Source organism: Anarrhichthys ocellatus, unplaced genomic scaffold, assembly GCF_004355925.1.
Source record: "Anarrhichthys ocellatus isolate YVR2014 unplaced genomic scaffold, GSC_Weel_1.0 scaffold32, whole genome shotgun sequence".
Classification (NCBI taxonomy): Eukaryota; Metazoa; Chordata; class Actinopteri; order Perciformes; family Anarhichadidae; genus Anarrhichthys; species Anarrhichthys ocellatus.
The window spans coordinates 1,823,920-1,845,302 of NW_022280062.1; the positions used below are offsets into that span (position 1 = coordinate 1,823,920).

A 21,383-nucleotide genomic window follows, 5' to 3' on the forward strand; every position below is an offset into this window, starting at 1 on the left:
GGTAAAAAAAAAAATTGAATTATAAGCCCAGCAGAGGAAAAAAGTGTGCCTCAGCTGAGAATTCACTTTGTTAATTAAATCTTTTACAACAACAAATATTGCCGTGGTAAAAGGCAGAGGTCACGACTTGGAAAAGTAGAATTTTTTGCAGTTTTGCACTGTAGACAGTATTTCAGCACCTAATAGTAATACACTACAACAAGAATCTTTTATGTAACATTCACCATAGTTAAAGTGTCTATCATCTATATTTTGAGCTAAAATAACAATGTATCAAATGACAATATGAAAGGCGTTGCTCATAGTGACACAGGGAATTATAGTGAGTTTGAGCTCATTGTTTAGCTGTCTGGCCTGCAACTTTTCGGGTTTTGGTTCAGTCTCACTGTGTCATTTTGTCATTTTGGACTGCAGGCAAAAACCTGCTCGACATCAGAACATGGTGGAGCATTTAGCGGCTAGAGAGACAGATATTTTCAGAAAATGTGTGCAGAAAAGCATATTCACAAAAAGAATCTATACAGGGTAAATGTATAATGGCTACATTATGAAATGTGTCATAGGAGAGCACAAGATACACGGAGTACAATGAGTATACATGAGTACCCCGTGGTTTTTGTGTTACTGGCTTAAACCTGAATCAATCCTCCCACATTCTGACTACTTGCTGCTTCCTGCAGCCTTAATTTAGCTCAACCTGTAACGCTGTTCATGTGTTTTTCACAGAACAGTTAACTCAGTGCTAAATAGACAACAAAGGAGTGTAGACTAGTTATTGTTATTAAGGTCATCATGACTCAGTAAATTGGTGCACAGTGTGGGCAGATCTTCTGTTCAGGAATGGTGAGTCATGGTTGTTGTCGCGTTATTGTCTGTTTAGTTTTTTGTTTCTTTAATGTCTGAAAATCAGTAATGGGAATGTTCTTTTGTGAGGTTTTCCATTCGGTACTATGTACTATAGGACTGTTTCATTGTACACAGAGGCTGATGACGCAGCGAAAGAGCTCAAAATACTGAAAATAAAAAAGCACTCAGGTCTCTCGTCATAACATTTGTGTCAATCCCTGACATTTGAAGATAAAGCTTTTCTTTATATTCAACGGACACATTTGCTTACACATTACACATTTAATGGCAAAACTTGTCTTTTACCACCAAAACTATTCTGTGGATCCAAATATTGTGACTTACTTTAGAAAACACCATGAGGTGAATCCCTAAAATTGAAAGATTCCCCCAAATTATACATCCAATTAAATCCTATTACGTATACTAATAATCAATGTGAGAGTAAAAGCCAATTTGTTGTAATTTCTGCTTCTATTTTCAACTCTACTGCAGACAATTGATTCACTTAGTAGACTCTAATAATTACTTAAATAGAAATCAACAAGTTAGCAGACAAGTCTTTTTTTTTTTTAATGGGCAACAAGAAAGAAAAACATTGTTTCATGATGATTCCCAGTACAAATGAAAAGCATTAATTCAGCTAATCAAAAACTATGCAGCGCTCTGCGATAGCAACATCACTATTTGCAGGATAATTCATGATCGGCACCAACAAAATGAATTAAAAATAAACTTACTACAGACAGGATTTCACTTAACCCTGAGGAATTATCAAATCATCACTGCTGCTCAAGTTATTTGGCCAACCCAAACATGTGTCACTCTGTTTTATTGTTCAAGGTTTAATAAGCTTTAGTGAAGATATTTCCGAACAAGGACAGCCATGTACTAATCACAATGTCAGAATAAGCGTAGATACAAGAGAATACTAAACGTGAAGCAGAAAACTACATATTATTGATGACCTCAGTCCTAATGGATGTACAATACACTCTTTGGAATAAATGCAGCACAATTAACATACGTTAAAAAAGCAACAATCAGTCATTAGCATTACATGTTAAGACATGACAGAAGCACTCAGATAAAATAAATGGCTTTGCAGTGCACTTCATACAAGATATTCCATTTTGAATTTGCAGATGAAACTGAGGGACCTTGCTTTTTGTAGACTAAGATAATTATAGATGGAGGTCTTATCACTTCCTACTTTCAGAGAGAAACTTATTTGAATAAAATTAAAGTCAAGGTGCTTTAAAAAAAAAAAAAGAAGTACTTCAGGGATACATATAATTCAGCCTGGTCTTTCCCATACGATTAATCTGTGCTCGTTTACGTTGCGAGGGAACATATTTTCATAGACATAATAAATACATTTAATCAAAGACGTGTAGGGAAGGCACAGGACTTATACACAGGAAACTGGTGTTCATGTCCTGTGTCAAACCAAACCATTAACATGGTTAACATGAACCCAAAACATGATATTTTATTAAATCTGACCAAGGGAGGGAGGGAGGGTAGGTGGATATGTCAAAACCGGTCTTTCCCCCAGCAGACTGCTGTTCGTGCTGCGTGAGAAAAGTCAACGTTGATTTCTTAGTCACCTAACTTCCGAATTTAAGTATCGTCACTTCCATAGTTATTTTAACCCAAACTATGATCTAGTAGTTTTGTTGTCTAAGCTGTTTCGGAAGTTAAAGACAGTATGCGTGTAACGAGCGTAAATTGACAGGTGTTTCTGGACTTTCGTAGGAAAACGCAATAAAAAACGATGAGTCATTTTTTTTGAGGATGCGTTGTTTAGTGACCTTAAGGTGGTCACAGATAAAGGTTTGTCCACTTGTGCTCAAATTGTATCTCAATTAACGACAGCACGTTTTTGTTAACTATTCATGTCTAATTATGGCAGCCAAAACCACTCAGGTGCACTCACGCTTTGGTGTCCTGATTACAGCAAGTCTCACATCATCTAAAATTCAAATGAGAATTACATTAGCAGATTTTCTATGAAGTCCTGATTTTGAAAGTCACTATGTGGGATAAAAAGAAAAGGACAGCATCTGGAGTGTAATGAGCTGGCAGGGTTTCTGTAGATGTATTAACAATGATGGGTGTTACTTCCATCTCACAACAGGGAACAGGCCATACGGGTCACCTCCACCATTTAGAATTTAGTCAGCCTGACAAGATCATACAGAGGCGTTTCTCAAAGATGTGACAACTGATTCCAATAAACAACACCTGGATGTACCGGGTGAACGTGCATGTGCATGCCTGTGTATGACGAAGGTGTGAATGTTTGTGTGTGGGACACAAAAGAAAGGTAAACACTGTCCATGCTTCACCGGTCATAACCCCTGTATCAGCCAGATCCCACTCATCACATTTAACAGCAGAGAAACTCACATTCAGTTGGATGCTGGCTTTTGTGTTGTTGGATTCTGATCAAAAATAAACTTTAACCCCATGTTATCCTGAGCTTACTGTTATTGTGGAGGGAGAAAAAAGAAACTTAAAACATCCTTCTATTTTTCTGACGCCACCTCCATCATAATCTACCCCACTCGAGACAGACAACAGCGAGGTATTTGCAAAATTAGCCACACAATATTGGGAGCACAAAAAATAAGCACAACTGATGAAGCTTTTAGTGTTCAGGTTGTTTGGTTGCAAAGTTGAAAGGAGGGAAGGGACTCTATAGCGCAGATTCACCATACAATAAATACCCGACATCCAATGTCAGTCCAATTATTTAAAGAATAGTATGACATTTTTAGGAACGTCACTGTGTTAATGCAGCGTTCACAACTAGACAACTGAAGACGGTTTTATGGTTTCAAAGTTCATTTGAGGATTAAAAATACGTGAGCCGACAATATAACATCACATCAATGAAATGTGGCTGGAAATACATTAAACGCCAGACTTTCTGTATCGTTAATTGCTAAGTGAGATGTTCAAAATAAGTTTTTATTACAATTTGTGATTTGACATGAACACTATTTACAAGTTTGAAAAACTGAAATTAAGTTGTTAATCATAAGAACTTCAATATGATTCATCTTACCATAAAGGGTGGAAATAGGGGGAATTGGCTCTGTCCAAAGTAAAATAAATACGCCCATTAACACCTTTGTATATTCTGTTTCTTGATGAAAAACAACCTGGTTAAACAAATTCAATATGTGTTACCTAAGTAATGATCTTTACAGGTGCTTTTTTGATCTTTGAATAAACCAAGTTAGCTGTTGCCCCGTGTTTCCAGTCTTTATGCTAAGCTAAGCTAATCACCATGAAAGCGGTCACAATCTTCTCGTTTAACTCTCCGCAAGAAAGGCAAAAGGTATATTTCTCACAATGTCAAACTATTCCTTTCAGAAATATTACAGTGTTAGCTGCTTCCCAGAATGTCAGATACAGAAAGAGACCCTTGAATGTCTCTCTTTTTCTCCAGAGAAAGGAGCAAATTGAAGAAACAAAACATGTCCATAGGCATCTGTTCTTGTGTATTAATTGTCCACTGTCATTTCCAAAATACCATATTCTCATGTGTCTCAGAATACAAAATATCCTCAGCTGTCCAAATAATGAATGGTGTATACCAAAGCTGCAGACCTTGTCAGCCAGGATCTTACAGGGATTATAGTATTAGGACTCATGCCGGCAGCTTTCAGGCAAAGGTTTACTCTCTCGTCATCAGATGTGTACGGCTGTCCTCTGTTATTTGGCTGTGGTGTTTGGCAGCACAATGGGTGATGTAATGTGCCGACACTGCCTGGCCTTGGCTGTCAAACAGGTGATATATTGTGCCAAACACTGTTCACGTCCCTCTGTATTATGAATCTCTGTTTCCCCAAATAAAATCTTTAATTAGTTGTATTTAACATAACAAAAATACGTCAAACAAGGTCTGTCCTTTTGCAATCAGCCAGTTGCTCTATGAAGACATTCACACAATGAACCCATGGCTAGAAATTGTTTGTTTTTAATCTTCTTGCAGCGATTGCTCTGGATACAAGCAATAATCTCATTGTTGCTGTTTTTTATTTGTCAGATTCAATTTGCTGCATTGTTATTGTTGCCTTCTTCGGCAGCAACGAACTTGATCTCAGCGTTGGCAGTCCTGGAAGCCATGCTGCTATCTCTGACCTTGTGCTTGAACAGAAACGGGAAGGTCTTCCTGAAGGACTTTTGGAAGGTGGCTCCCATGAATCCGTAAACTATGGGGTTGACCGATGAGTTGGCGTAGGACATGCAGTTGGCCCACGTCTTTATCTTGTATGTGGTGTAGTTGGGCTGGTAGTTAGGATGGAAAGATTGGAAGAGGACGAAGATCTGGATGGGACCCCAGCAAATGGCGAAGAGGAGGACGATTACTACCACCATCTTGGAGACTTTGCTCCTGATACTGATAGTTCTCTCAGACAGGAGGTTGACCTGAGGAGAAGATGAGGAGAATAATTGAATTTTCACCTTGTGTTACTTGCGTAAAGTTCACCGCTAGACTGTTTTGTGCAATCTGTGTTTATTAAAAACTAAAACAATAAAGCTAAAGGCAGCAGCAGAGTTGGTTAGTTCTCTCTGGGTTTGTTATTATGAGTGACATTTGATACGTTAAAGCTGCTTTAAAAGACATTTTCAAAGACAGCAAATATCAAAGCAAGACAAAAAACACTATGAAGGGAAAGGTAGTGTCACCAGAGAAGAAAACTTTTAATAAGCTGACAATTAGAAGCAAGAGCTTACAGTCAAATCTTTAATATGCTAAGTCAAGGAATATTAAGCGGAAAACCAAACCAAACAAACCTTGTTCCTACCTGATAGTTGTTGTCGACAGGCTCCACAGTGGGCTGGCCTACCCTCTTCACCATCAGAGTGTAGCAGAAGGAGATCGTGAGGACGGGCAGCAGGTAGGCAGCAATAAACTGATAGAGGATGAAAGCCCTCTCGTGTGTCTTTGAGGGGAATCTCTCCATGCAGTACTGCCTCGGGCCGTACCAGTAACCCTCCTCTATACGCTGGTACATTAGAATTGGGGTAGACAGAATGAAGGAGCCTGGAAAGCACAAGGATTGTGTTCGTTCATCATGCAAGCTAATTCCCTCACAAACTTTATATTCAAGTGGTCCTAATTACTCATTAACTCTGTGGTGAATTCATTAAAAAAAGAAAGATTTAATGTACTTAGAGGAAATGGTGGGAGAGTGACTTTCATTAAATGAGCACGACGTACCAATCCAAATGCAGACGCTGACAATCATGGCTACTTTTGGGGTGCGGTGACGGAGAGATTTCAGAGGGTAGACGGTGACGTAACAGCGGTCCCCGCTCATAGCTGTCAGAGTGATGCAGGTGGCTTGGACTGTCACCTGGCAAAGACAGTAAAACACACATGATTTACACATATTCTGTTCTGCGAACCCTAACTTCCACCCCCTGTAGCCAATAAATTAAACTTTTATCCAACTAATTTGAAATAGCAAATATATTTGGAGAGAATAGGAACACTCTATATCGACATAATGAGGAAACTTTAATTTACGTGTCTGCAAAACGTCCACTGACAACATATTTTTCCAATATCCACCAGGAGCAACAAAGCATGTTCAAACTATTTTATGTTTAGGCCCTCACAGGGCTTACGCTGAGGTAAAGATTGTCAATCATTTCCTAACATTTTGTTGCCTAAACCATCATCTAGAACTACATTTTTTGACTATTCTTCCACAGCCATAGTTGGCCTCAGTCTTGCTTTTTAAACTGCCTCTCTGTCCTTCTCTTTAGCCACATTCTCACTTCCCCCAGCATGCATTGCCATTTTACGTATATCCACCAGATGCCCTCGGACTGTCCCACCTGTCCCAGTCACCTGACGCCTCTCATTCACCTTCTCACCTGTTTTCACTTTCCCTCATTAGCCCTTCAGTATATAACCAGCCTATTTCTTGCTGCTTGTCTTTTGTCTTTTCAGCCGCCTGAACCTGAAACTGAACCTGATTTGTACCTGACTGTTTCGTAACAATTCCTTTCATCCTACCGTCCTGCCTGGTGTGCATTTGAGTGCCGTATATATTTGGTATTACAAGTCTGACAGTTGTAACAAGACAAACCACTTATTCTAAAGTGGCCACACTCTCCTTCAAATTTCAGTTTGAATCTTATGTTGTACAGCCATTAAAGTTATTTCTGTCTGATACAAATCACAGTTTCTATTTCAAATAATTGCAGTACTTCCTGTGGATTTATCCACAGAGACTTTGCCAAACACTGTGTGTTTCAAAAGAAAAAGAAGCTCATGTAACAAATAAGACGGATGTTAAATGTCAGTGATTATTTACAGAGATACAAATAATGTGCTTTTACAAGATATGTTCCACAATTTGTGCACTATAGATGAAGCTGTTTTCTCACAGAGCCTATATCACAAACTTCTAATTAGTTTGGACGGCCTAGTTGCAACAGAAGTTGGCCACCGTCTTTCTAATGGTGTCTTGTGCATCCAGCCTTGTATTCAATCACCCCTCAATTAAGAAGCAAAAAGAGAGTTTTTGCTAATGAGCTCTTTTAAACTGAAGAGCGAGCAAGGAAAAGCATACAGAGGGAGAGGAAGCAGAGCGGAAGCTGCATTTGCAATAAGTATTTCTAATTAGCATATGAACAAATCATTCAATTTCATTTTTTAATGGTGCTCAATGGTGCTTGATTCAATTAAAGTCAGACACATCAGAATGTTAATTTCGGCTTTAATGTGGAATTCCTGTTGCAACAGAAATGTTTAGGTACTTGCAAAATATGACTCGCACAGAAACCGCAGTCTCTAAAATTTCACGTGACATCACCTGCTGCTACAAAATCAATTTAGTAGATTATGTTCTAGAAATCCCCCTTGACTTAAGTCTCTATTGATGCTTTCCTTTCATACACATCTGTACATCGATTTTCAGTAGAGCAGGATGAAACTGAAAACAAGACCTTTCATCCCCTTCACAAAAATCTTTACTTCAAATACACGGATCTCTGAGGGTCTGTGTCATATGTAGGCAAGCTTGTCCATATTGCTTTGAAATGTGTGCAGCAGCAGCAGCAGTGACAAATGAGGGGGTCAGAAGCTCTCTCCATGCTCTTTTCCAAATAGTCCTCTTATGTCGAGGTATCTGCCGCTACCTTTCTCTCTCCTGCTCTTAAGTGCAACTGTGATGCCGGCACCCATTACCCTCCATGTTTGGAGCAACACATCGGTGTTTCAAGGGATATGATGAGAGAGTCAGAAAGGGGACATGATGAGTTCAATGTTGAGGAAGCGGGTAGCGCAATCCCTCAATTTTAAAGATGCCTGGTGCGGTAAGAACACACTACCCTGTTATCTTCAATGCATAATGTCTATTCAAAGGAATGGGAGATATATGTGCAAGATATTTACATGTACTGCTTTGAAGACACTCCTTTTAATAGAGAATAAAGAATAAGACGACATAACATAGTCTAGTAGGGCCTCTGCATTTTTCTTTTGATCTTTTACAATTATTGAAAATGCAGTTCGACATATGCAGCTTTGAAGAAAACTCATATTTTATGCCATCACTTTAAATATTCATTAACATAAAAACGATCTAATCTATACTGATGTAAAATACTGGTTGGAGAGGACCCGTTTGAATCACAGCCCATTATGGTTACTTCTGTAACCTTAACACAACGTAAATGGTTCAAACTGTAGAATCTCAAAGAGAAGCTATATGTACACAAGGTCTTCTCTCAGAATAGAGATGAAGGTGTAAGTGGTGGGAAAGTAGAACTATCCCTCGGATCCATTTGTTGAAGATGGAAAGTTCTTCAATGTGAACCAGAAATAAGAATGAAATGAGAGATGTGGCTCCTCCCTTTCAAAGGGGATACAGGAACAAATGCAAGTAGCAGTATCTTCTGCAAAGTACATATGACATATATATTTTTCTCTTTCTGTTATGGAGAGAAAAACATGTTATCAAGCTTCACTGCTGTACAAAAAAAGTTGCTTTACTCATCCGTTAAATCACAGACAGTGGGCAGACGTATTTCTTGTGAACAAACTGGAATTAATTGTGTCGTGTGTCTGAAACAGTAACTGCTGCTTCAATAAATGTTGAATTTGAGATTGGTTAAAATGTCTTGCACCAAAATAAGGAAGAGGAAAGAACAGACAGCGACACGCAGTGTCAAATCTAACAGCATCCACAGATGTCTGCAGCAGATTTTCACAAGATAATACTGTAGTTGCATGACTAAAAGTGTAAAACCCCATTAGTTCCCCCAAGAGGCTGCAAAACATATTACACCCAACAAGAACATGAAAAACAGTTCATTTTGAAATGGATCTAAAGTCCGTTTGGAGGATGGTGCTACAGGACAGAACAAAAAACAAGTTTTGTCCCACTGGTTGCATGAATATTACAAAATATGTGTGTGGAGAGGTGATTTTTGCAACCAATGTTTGAAAGCTTAACGTTGTTTTGCAGAAAACATACAGTTGGACATGATGGATGGATGGTTTTCACTGTGACCCTCTCTCATATTCCCCCTTTTTCCCTTGGAATTAAAAAAAATCCATAGTTTCAGTGTATATTATTTATCAATTTAAAAATCCATGAATGCTAATTAGTTGTGGCAAGACTACAGGCAGCTCTATTCTGTAGCCTGCTGTTTTCCCTGTGATATATTAACTCTCGCTCGGTCTCAGTCACATTTGGCACCCTGTCCTGCCTGACCTGCAGTAACCCCTTCTCCCACCATTCCCTTCACCTGCCACTTCTCTCATTAGTCTTGCAGTATATACTATCTATCTTTGCCAGATTGTCTAGTTTGTATCCACCCTAGCTTTCCCACCGCTGTTCTGCCTGCCTGATCCACTGAGGATTCTCTACTTGTATAAATTTGCCTGTTCATGACTGCCAATACCTGGTTTTGACCTGTGCTTGTTTTTTGTAAAGTAAACATGAAGAATAATCTTAACTTGTGTGAGTTTTGCTTTTGGGTTCTTTCTTGCTGTTTTTCTGAGCCAAACTAAAAGTCATATGGATCTTGCACCCCGCGCTGTATAGGGATGTAAGTTTAATACTATCATCACTTAGTGGCATTACTATTCTCAATGGTTAAACATTTTGTGTGCAAAGACTTGGCAAGGACTTCCTCTGGTTTCATAGTCACGTATGTCGTGGTAGACCTGAGACGTTTTAGACGGCTTTAAAGGAATAGTTAACAATTTGGTAATTATTCTTTTTTGCTTTCTTGATGAGATTTAGATGAGAAGATTGATACAATTTATATCTATTCGATCAATATGACTTTGTCCAAATGTAATCTGCCAGCAACACCTCTAAAACTCACCAATTACCACGTTATATCTCGTTTGTGCGAGTGGAAAATCAGTTTCAAAAGCGAACATTTTGGTGCCAGCTTTTAAAGTATAGTCGCAGAGACTGATCAACAATCCTATCAAGCCCTTGGTTGTTTCCTTGTGTGGTACAATCAGTTGTACTATATGAAGTATAGAAGAGCAATCTGTCATGTGATGTTGCTTTAACAGAGACTGATGATGGATGTCAACACAGCAGGCTTAGTTCACTTCATCTGATGTTTCCCTTTTTAATGTTTTTATTCAAATGTGGACATTTTGAGACACTACTCAGGATAACAGTCACTATTTCTTGGACAAAAGAATGCGACTGAGACAGAAAAAGCGAGTTGATGAAAGACAGAGAAGACAGTTGGATGAAACAGACAGAAAATTGCTTTTCCAAAAAGAGAAGATTTGGGTTCAATCGTTTTCCTCAAGAGTCATTGTTTCACCAAAGACAAGCTCATAGGGTCTTAGAATCCATGTTTATAGGCATAAACTAAATCCTGTGTTTTCAATTAAAAATGCTTTTAGCCTTTCTGCCTCCCTGCCTGTGTTGTTGGGCCGCTTCTCAGACTGACATCTTCCTCTTCAATGCTTAAATTAGTCGTGAACATCTCTTCATTCTGCATTCAAAAGAAAATGTCTTCATCAGACAGATCATCTCCTCCTCCCTTCTAGCTTTAAAATGAATGAGGTATACTTTTAATCTCCAAACAAAATGAATTGAATTTACAGCATGTTTTCGTCGAGCTCAGTTTTCTAAAGGAGCTTCACTTCTTTTTTTTTCACCCGAGGACAGTGTGGCTCTAGATTTTGTATTTCTTGACATGTTGCTTAATAACTAAACAGGTTCCATGGCAATCCTCCACTTCTCTATAATCCTGAGTGACAGTATAGCCTTGTCAAGCTACTTGTGTCTGGGTGAAAACAGAGCATATTTTTAGTCCTCCACAGTTATTAGTGCATGTTATTAAAGTGTAATTACAGTGTAGTCGTGAAGCGTGGGTTTGTAATGTCTGACTGAGCTTGACGCACACTCATTTGCCTCACGATGTGGGTTTAAGCATATTTTAATTGGCTATCCTATTTGAATAAGCTGCATGGAGTCAACACGTTGCAATCTTTGCTTGGCTTCTCTTAATGATGCATTTATCCAAACTTTAATCTGCTTCTTCAACTGAGAACTACGCATTGTGCGAAGCTGATTGATTGAGTCCACTCCTGTAAGTAGGTGGGTTTGAAATAAAGACAAAAACTGGCAAAATGTTCCACATACAGTACAAGGATAAAACGTCTTTGTGAACATGTGACCCCTGTTGATAATATGTCAGTGTTGTGTTTACAGCTAATTAGCATTGTCCCCAAGTGGCCCAAAAAATGAATTAATGCCATCCATCCATCCATCCATTTTCCACCGCTTATCCGGGGTCGGGTCGCGGTGGCAGCAGGTCAAGCAGGCCGACCCAGACCTCCCTCTCACTGGCAACATGTTCCAGCTCATTCTGGGGGATCCCGAGGCGTTCCCAGGCCAGCTGGGAGATGTAATCCCTCCAGCGTGTTCTGGGTCTTCCCCGGGGTCTCTTCCCAGTTGGACGTGCCTGGAAAACCTCCAGTGGGAGGCGTCCAGAAGGCATCCTAATTAGATGCCCGAACCACCTCAGCTGACTCCTTTCGACGCGAAGGAGTAGCGGCTCGACTCCAAGCTCCCTCCTGATAACCGAGCTCCTTACCCTATCTCTAAGGCTGAGCCCGGCCACCCTACGGAGGAAACTCATTTCGGCCGCTTGTAGCCGCGACCTTGTCCTTTCGGTCACGACCCAGAGTTCGTGACCATAGGTGAGGGTAGGAACGTAGACCGAGTGGTAAATTGAGAGCTTTGCCTTCCGGCTCAGCTCCCTCTTCACCAAGACGGTCCGGTGCAGCGCCTGCTTTACTGCTGCAGCTGCACCGATCCGTCTGTCGATCTCCCGCTCCATCTTACCCTCACTCGTGAACAAGACCCCGAGATACTTGAACTCCTTCGCTTGAGGTAGGCACTCCGTCCCCACCTCGAGGGAGCAATCCACCGGTTTCCGGCAGAGCACCATGGCCTCAGATTTGGAGGTGCTAACTCTCATCCCCGCCGCTTCACACTCGGCTGCAAACCGCCCCAGTGAATGCTGGAGGTCACGATCCGAGGAGGCTAACAGGACCACATCATCTGCAAATAGCAGAGAGGCGATCCCGAGACTCCCGAGACTGACGTTCTCCGCCCCCAGGCTGCGCCTAGATATCCTGTCCATGAAAATCACGAACAGGACCGGTGACAAAGGGCAGCCCTGGCGGAGGCCAACACCCACCGGGAACGTGTCTGACTTATTGCCGAGAATGCGGACACAGCTCCTACTGCAGTCGTACAGAGACCGGATCGCCCGTTGTAACATGACAGGACCCCTCCCACCGACTCCAAGAAGGCCGGATACTCTGAACTGCTGTTTGGTGCATAAGCACAAACCACAGTCAGAGCCTTGCTCCCCGCAACACGTAGGCGCATGGAGGCGACCCTCTCGCTCTCCGGGGAGAACTCCAACACAGCGGCGCTTAGCCGGGGGCTCGTGAGTATCCCCACTCCCGCCCGGCGCCTCTCACCCTGGGCAACTCCGGAAAAGTACAAAGTCCAACCCCTCTCCAGGAGCTTGGTTCCAGAGCCAACGCTGTGTGTGGAGGTGAGTCCAACTATTTCTAGCTGGTATCGCTCCACCTCCTGCACCAGCTCCGGCTCTTTCCCCGCTAGCGAGGTGACGTTCCACGTCCCTAGAGCTAGTCTACGCCGCCGGCGATCGGCATGCCCGGGCCTCCCGCCCGACCCACCGCCCGGTCTGCATAGCACCCGACCCCGATGCTTGTCCCTGCGGGTGGTGGGTCCACAGGGTGGCTGCTCCATGGTGTTTATTCGGGCTGAGCCCGACCGGGCCCAATGGGCAAAGGCCCGGCCACCAGACGCTCGCCTACGAGCTCCCCTCCTGGGTCTGGCTCCGGGAGGCTGCCCCGGTTTCCCTGGTCCGGGCGAGGTGGCTGTAGTCTGTGGGCTAACTATCATAGGGGTTGTTTTGAACCGCTCTTAGTCTGGGCTCTCCCCTGAAACCTGTTTGCCTTGGGAGACCCTACCAGGGGCTAATGCCCCGGACAACATAGCTCCCAGGATCACTGAGCCACTCAAACTCCTCCACCACGATAAGGTGGTGATTCGCGGAGGAGATAAGGTGGCGATTCGCGGAGGAGATAAGGTGGCGATTCGCGGAGGAGATAAGGTGGCGATTCGCGGAGGAGATAAGGTGGCGATTCGCGGAGGAGATGAATTAATGCTTACAAGCAATAAGCTTTTGTTCAGCATGCATGCTTTTAGGGAACGACACATAGAGCTGTCATTCCTTTAGTTGTGCATTGGTCAACGAAAAACAAGGAGGAAGCGCTGGCCAGGCGGCAACCTGAAGTGTGAAGAAGTGCCTTCTTTCTAATGGCCAGCAGGGGGCGACTCCTCTGGTTGCAAAAAAGATGTTGTGACAATGACCCTACTTCTCACTTGATTTATTATTTCAGTACATTGTAAATATGAGTTTATTGTCTCAATCGCTCATTTCAAGCCTTCTTCAATACAACATGATGTTCATTTTGTAACTCTTTGTCCCATTTAGAGTAAAATAGACCATAAAGCAAGGTATGCTTTAGGGCGGGACAAACCAATTGGTGAAGTCTCAACGAATACATCCACGTCTTATATACAGTCTATGGCTCTGCCACAAGGCTCAACATCTTTGTTTAAAGCATCCTGTAAGGTTGGTGTGAGTCGACTCTTGGGTCAGATGGTGGCATACATCTAAATATTTCTTTAAAATGTTTGCTCCTACAACTTGTAGAAACATTTTGGTCTCTCTAAATGGTTGCTGCTGTTTTATGCTTCCCCTCCTGTGCTTTTTTTTCATGCTGGAGTTTGGTAGTTGCTTTGACATCCGACTGTCATCATCTGTCAGCTATGTAAATTAAACTCTTTTGAAAAAACGTCAATGAATGCAACATCTTGGATAGAAGATTTCTAAACCTTAACTGACATTTTAAAAAGGACAGACTGTGACCTCCTTGAGTGGATTTAAAAGATGAGTTTTCTCTGACATGCAGCTGAGTAATGAAGTCCGTGCATATTTTGTTGCTCATGGTGAAGGTGTCTGGTTGTACCTAAAATGGTCCTAAATTTCATTGCTGTAAATAGATTTATTTAATCATAATATTATAATTTTAATATTATCAGGTTTTGATCAACTTAAGAGCAACAATTTCTCCATTTCACACAGCAAAATAATACGTCTTTGTGTGTGAACGCACATTTTTGAGCCAGGAAAATTGAAATTATGATTGTGATGTGATAAAAAAAAATATTAGTCATGCTTTTACCTGCTGTAGAAAGGCAACAAATTTGCACATGAAGTTGCCAAAGATCCATCCAGGGAGGGGATAGAGGGTGGCAGTGAAGGGGACGCAGCACACCAAGAAAATGATGTCGGTGGCAGCCAGGTTTGCTGCACAAAGAGAAAACAACACATAGGATGTCTGGTGTGCAGTGTTTAACAGACAGACAATTGTATCTGTGGGTATACTTTTAACTACCTGACAAAGAGGGACACATTTGCAACATTTGCTAATGCAATCCTGTGCAATTCCCATGCAGTAAATAATACCTTCCTGAAGGTTATTGTGTTTAGTTTTGATAATTGAACTGTAGTTTCTGTCTCCACCACGGTTGTCTCTGATTCTTTGGTGAATCGGTTGCATTTGATGTCAAGTACTAAGAGCGCGCTTCAAATTCAGCACGTGTTTACTTGATGAGGTGCTGTAGAGAAACTCTTGATGGACTGACAACAGGTCCTACAGTACACATAAACACAGATGTGCAAAAACATGCTAACTGCTGATTTAAATCCACATTGCCTACACAGTATCTTCATATGAATACACACAAAAACACAAATGTATGTTTAGATAGAGCACCAAGCAGAGGTTGCAGTCTGATCTTGCTTTTCATTTTTTCTAGATTTAGTGTGTAGTGTATTTTTCATTCTGACAAATACGCCACACGCTGTTTCCTATTTGTTTTACATGCTGTCATACATTGAATGTGTTGTAATTCACTATCCTGTTCTACACATGACATCTATTGCACTTCTGTCCATCCTGGGAGAGGGATCCCTCCTCTATTGCTCTCCCACAGGTTTCTTCCTCTTTTCTCCCCGTTAAAGGGTTTTTTTTGGGGGCGTTTTTCCTGTTCCGATGTGAGGGTCCTGGGACAAGAGGATGTCAAATGTGTACATATTGTAAAGCCCTCTGAGGCAAATTTGTAACTTGTGATTTTGGGCTATACAAAAATAAATTGAATTGAATTGAATTGATCTAATCCCGTTATAGTAGGTGGCCCATTATGTTGAAAGGGTGGGCAGATGGTGCAGGCGCTAATCTAATGCTGCTGAATATTAAACTGATTCAATGCTCTGGCCATGGCACATTATCCAAGATTAAATTCATGACACATACATGGTGCAATATGCAAACAGAGACAGAAATGATAAACGGTAAATCGCAGATTCGCACAAAACAGACAAGCTATGTATCTATGTGACATGCCTTTTTATTATTTTAGGTGTTTTATTATTTTAATTCTTATCTCCCGCTGACTTAACCTCAATTAGTCACCGTTGCAATTCTTCCCAAGTGACAGGTGACTGCAAAGCTCTATCAGACGTGCTGTAACTGACTTTAACAACAGAAATCAATCACCCAGGATTCAAGCCAGCGCACTGAAAACCACAGGAGACGTGAGGCCAGCGCATGATCGATGCACTCCTTTGATTTCTCTTGTTTTACTTGGTACACCTGAGATTAATGACAGCATCTATCCACCAACCTGTTTTTATGTGCATTTTTAATTTGTGTATCAAGAAAATCTGAATAGAAAAGCTGGAAATTTGAAAGAATTATCGAAATAGCACAAAAAGTTGTAATTGCTTGTTTGAGGTGAATTCATGTGTCAATAAATGCAAAGCTCAATGGAAACAGAAGTATAAATAATGAAGTGCATTATCCGCAGAGTTGCCGAGCTCTATAAATAAGCGCAAACAAGCGAAACACATTTTAAGCCCTGAGCTCTTCAGCCATAGAAATGATTTACTTGCACAAGTCAATTTATCCAAATTATATGCAGCAAGATCTCCAAAACACTCTCGGCAGATAACTATTCCACGTGTTTAGATTTTCAAATTCAGGACGCATCTGGGTACCTGTCTCTCAGCCTCATGGTGAAAGTGAAGCCTTTTTTTATGAAACACGTAATTGACATTTTTACACACAGCTGTTTAGTAATTGGACAAAGTGTACATTGAAATTCAGCTCCCTGAAAGAGACCTGCATGAAATATCTATAGGATCTATTTGAAGTTGATGCACTTGGATTTCATGACAAAGTAAGCTGTGTTTGAATGCAGTTTCTTTTTCTCTTCCTCACCTATGTAGAAGTTGGTTGCCGTCCTCATCTGCCTGTGTTTGGAAATTACATATATAACGAGAGAGTTGCCCACCAGTCCAACCAGCATGATGAGGGAGAAGAAGAGGGGGACCAGCCAGGCGTCTGTGAGGAAGGGGTGCTGATCATCTTCCTCCTCCTCATCTTCCCCGTGTCTTCGCAGAGAGAAGTTTGCCTTGGAGCCGTTGATCCATACGTGCTCGGTGGTGTTCCAGAGCTCCTCAGAGGAGTACATTGTGACAGGACGGGAAGGATAATTGTGAGGGAGGTGAAAGAAAAAGCGCGGAGGAGAGCGGGTCGAGGAGAGGTGGCGATTAGGAGAGAGAATGAGTGTGTGGTCAGCCACTGAGTCCCGGGAGCTCTCAGGCTCAGGAAAGGAGAGAAAATCGGATAGTCGAAAATGGTGAGAGAGGAAAGGTAAATAAGGGGGAAAAGATCAGGCAAGGGAGTTGTGCAAGGTCGGAAGAGCTGATGATGGAGCATATGTGAGTGTGTCTGAGGAAAAACAAAATTTTGGGAGAAAAGAAATGGAGGAATGAAAGAAAGCAGTTTCACGGGGAAAAGTCTGCGTTGTGGAGGAAAAGGTGGGAGTATGGAGGACGCAGAGTACAAAGAGGCACAGACATGATGGGACAAAATCCCCTGAAGTCGCGAAGAGTTGTTCATTTCATTGCCCAAAGCAGAAACATAATGACCGAGGGGACACAAAGGAATAGAAGGCGATTGAGAGAGGACGAAGTGCTTCTTTTCCTCGGATCAGGCTGGATGAAAACTGCCCTTCTACCTCCTCAGAGCTTTAAAGCATGCTGTGTTGCTCACGAGGTGCAGAGCGTACGCTGAGAGGCAGACAGATGTCCTCTATGAGCTCGGTCGTCAAATACCCAAAGACAAACAATCCACTGTGCTCGCAGCTTCCTTGAGTTTGTTTTCACCTTTCTGTTCTCCCCTGAAGTGAGGTTCAGTGTGTTCAGAGTGTCGATTCGTCCGCCGTTCATTCTCCAGGCACATCTGAGTTGACTGTAATTTAGCCTTGACTTTACTCGAGCAACAGAGAACAGAGCGAAGAAGATGCTGACGGCTTTATAGGACGAGCAAGAGCAAGGACACACAGACGCAGAGGGGAGAGGAGGTGCGCAAACACACACACACAGTGAGCATGATTCTGGGATAAGTAGTTGATGTCAGGGTCTCCTAGCAACGTTATCCCCCAATCCTGCTTTTTGTAACGATTTGCCAAAAGAAACGCACTCTCCCTTTATCTCTTCTCATTCTGTTCTGCAGGGAATTACAATATATAACTCCTGCAGCTAACATAAATAGCATACCTCCACACAGAAAGAGTACAGCAACAGGTTTCATCTCACCCTGTAAGCTTCTATATACATTTAGTGAGATAAAAGTTCACCCATAAACAACACCCAAAGGTCATTATTTATGATGTATTAAAAAATAGGTGTTCAATTCTTGACAGTATTATTGTTAATATTTTTGTCCATGTGTTGGACCTGAAGATCAGCCCAAAAGCCAACTATGGATCGATAGAATAAAAAGAAGAATTAGGAACAAATAAGCAGTGTAAGTATTTTTTACCATCTTACACTGAAGATGTTTGCTATTCGCTTTCCAGCACCTTTCCAGGCTTAAAACGACCTATTTAATTAAAAAAAATGGAGATACAAAAGTTTTAAATCAAGCAATCAAGTACATACATTTTTGTATTTTTTCCTAACTGTATTGCAGACACCAAACAAAAATAGCACTCCAAAGAAAACACTCCTAATAATAATAATACATTTGTAGGGCTATTTCTCAAAGCAAGTGAACTATTTACATATATGCATTACGCACACACTACTGGGCCAGCATGTATTACCAGATGCAAACTGCTGCTTCAAGCCAAAGCAACAGATACTGTGAGTTTGCTGTTTGAAGGAGAAGCACTCATGCCAGCTCACCACGTGCAAAGCCGAATGGAAAAGGCAGGAGTCATCTCATATGTGGGACAACATCACGTCCACCCAGTGAATTATTAATGTGCCTTTAGGCAGGAACTTGCACAAATAGCGATGGACAGAGAAAGCATCTATTCTCTCAGCCTCTTGGTGGGAGCCAGAAGATAAGCAGTCTTGACTGACAGCTAATTCAGGTCCTACTTTTACTTTGCCTTCTTCAGTACTTAAAGCACCATATCCAAATGCCAGGGGGGGATGGGGGGTAATCTCCAAGCAGAAACCAGTGTGCAGTCCACTGGGCAACTGGTCTTTCCCTTTTTGTCTGATTGTAAGTAATATGAAAGAAAACAAAAAATGGTAACAGCAGTAGTAAAGCAGTTTCAAGAATCATGAATCCTGTGTCCTCTACGGCTGACTACATCCAGATTTAGCGCCACTTGGTGTTGTTTGTTGCCTTTATCTACAGCTGCAGGCAAAAGCTGCATGGATGCTGTGTGGAAAGAACCCAGTGGCATGGATTACTGGAGATTCATGCCAGTGAGAACAATACCAGGGTACCAGCACTGGCACATCTAAATACAGCTTCCGTTTCTTTATATAAATATTGTTTGTTACACAAGTTGATTGACAAGTTGGTTTTTATGTGTTTACATTTAGATCTATGCACACCTTCAAAATGGTTATTTTTCTCCTTTGGAGCAAAGATTTTATTCTGTGCTAAATAGGTTATATGGCAAGGTTGAATATTTATATTTGTCCCCCATGTTTCATGCAGCCTGTTTTTACTGAAAAACAAAAGCAATCATGTTAGAGTGGTAGTTATCTCCTGTAAGGATAATGAGACCGTACAATCACAGGCAAAGTGGAGCCTCTCATGAGATGTTACTGTTCAACAATGTTTACCAGTGGTTGCACTTTATGACAGTGAAAGAAGAACAAAGCGAGGACTGAGCATATAGGCGGTAAAGGGAATCTTTAGGAGCGCTATCACAAGACAGGATCCGTCTTCAACTACACCTGTAAAATGTTCTCTATTTATTTAAGAATTCATACCTAATACTGCTGCAACATAATACAAGACATGTCCAAAAGTCACAAACATTTAGATCACACGAATAATAATATAATCAGCGCCTCTTTTGTTACAGTTACAGTCACAGACTTACTTACAATTATCGTTACAGCCTCTCTCCATCTCCAAACACTCGTGAGTGTAATGATCTTGCCAAAAAACAGACAAAATGCTCAATAAACTAAATTAAAGATGAATGTGACAGATAGCATCATTGTTCTCTCTCAAATGTTCTAATGATATCACAATAATAATGACATTGTGGATTAATGGTTTAGTGATAATCTAAGTTTTCAGACAGGAGAACTTTTTCATAGTTCTAAGAATGTAGTCCTAAGAACCCCCATTTGTATTGTATCCTCGCCTCCAGAACTACAAACAATCGGAGTTCTTAGAACGCTGTTTTGAGGGACCTTTTCAGCTCCTGCTTCAGAGTAGGTACTTTCCCAGCACAAGAGGAACCATGAGTGACGCAAGTGTAGGGTGATTGGTGGTACACATGAGCCAATGCAGCTCGACAACAGCCATTTTTGCTTGTGTATATGATTGGAGCATGTAAAATAGTTCTTTATTTATTCTTATATCACTAAAAAAAACAGCTTGCAGTGACCTTTCCAATCTCCCAGCTATTGATTTGGTTTTTTTTACGTGGAGGTTCTGAGCTCTGTGGTGGGGCAGCTTAGACATTATTTGGCATTCTGTGGACTGAGGAACCTGAACTTTTCAATCCATCAATAGAAGACAGAGGATGCAATGGGAAAGGGAATGAGTAAACACAGACAGAGTGGAAGAGAGAAAGGGTCGGAAAGACAATAACCGAGTAGAGAGAGGGCCTGAAGTGCAAAAAAGGCCAGTGGAGACTTAGGGGCCAGCAGGGTGACGAGGCGTTGAGCATCTATTCTGTGCTGAGCGTTGCACTTTTTTTCTGGTCACGTAGAGTTGAAAAATGTGCCGTATATTTTACCCAGGGCTAGACAAATATTCTACTGCAAAGATGTGTTCAAACGTGTTTTATTTTGAGTATGTTGTGGTCTTATTCTGTATGTTATGCTTTTTGTATTATTGTTTTTAATGTGGGTTTTATGTTGCTGGATAATAAAGTTAAAATAAAATCTGAACAAAACGATACTCGCCAAGAAGTTTCCTCGCCCCCACAAAGTCTCATTACCCACTTCGACCAGCAGGTCCGTTCCCTCCGTCCTTTATTTCAATCAGGAGAGACAAGTCTACCACACTCTACTGGGAGATTTGTAATCGAGGGGCATCTGCCCTGAGCAGCAGCAAGATGAATTCCCCCCCCGTGGAGTCCAGACACTGGTGGTGGTGGTGGTGGAGGATGATGATAGAATGACGAGTTGATGAATCGGATGAATCTGCAAAGACTGGGCAGAGATGGGGAGGTGGAGGGGTACGTAGCAGCCGCATGAACGTACTGAAGGTAGAGAGACAATCATATTTAAAAAGAGACAGCAGCAAGATGATAGGCTAACGATGTAATTGTTTAGTTGTGCTATTGGATAAAGGAGACTCTAAACACCTGATATCACGATTGACAGCCCCGAACAATGACAGCTAGGAAATAATG

General features: G+C 41.5%; 1 protein-coding gene across 1 annotated transcript; it reads right to left on the reverse strand.

Moving 5' to 3' along the window:
* Positions 1-1,394: 1,394 nt before the first annotated feature.
* On the reverse strand, positions 1,395-17,813 carry kiss1ra (KISS1 receptor a). The gene is made up of 5 exons (XM_031865408.1): positions 16,757-17,813; positions 14,657-14,781; positions 6,086-6,221; positions 5,670-5,908; positions 1,395-5,289 (listed from the first exon to the last, which is right to left on the reverse strand). Exons 1-5 carry the CDS (start codon positions 17,007-17,009, stop codon positions 4,909-4,911), a joined length of 1,134 nt encoding a protein of 377 aa, XP_031721268.1. The 5' UTR covers positions 17,010-17,813; the 3' UTR covers positions 1,395-4,908.
* Between the last annotated feature and the right edge of the window lie 3,570 nt (positions 17,814-21,383).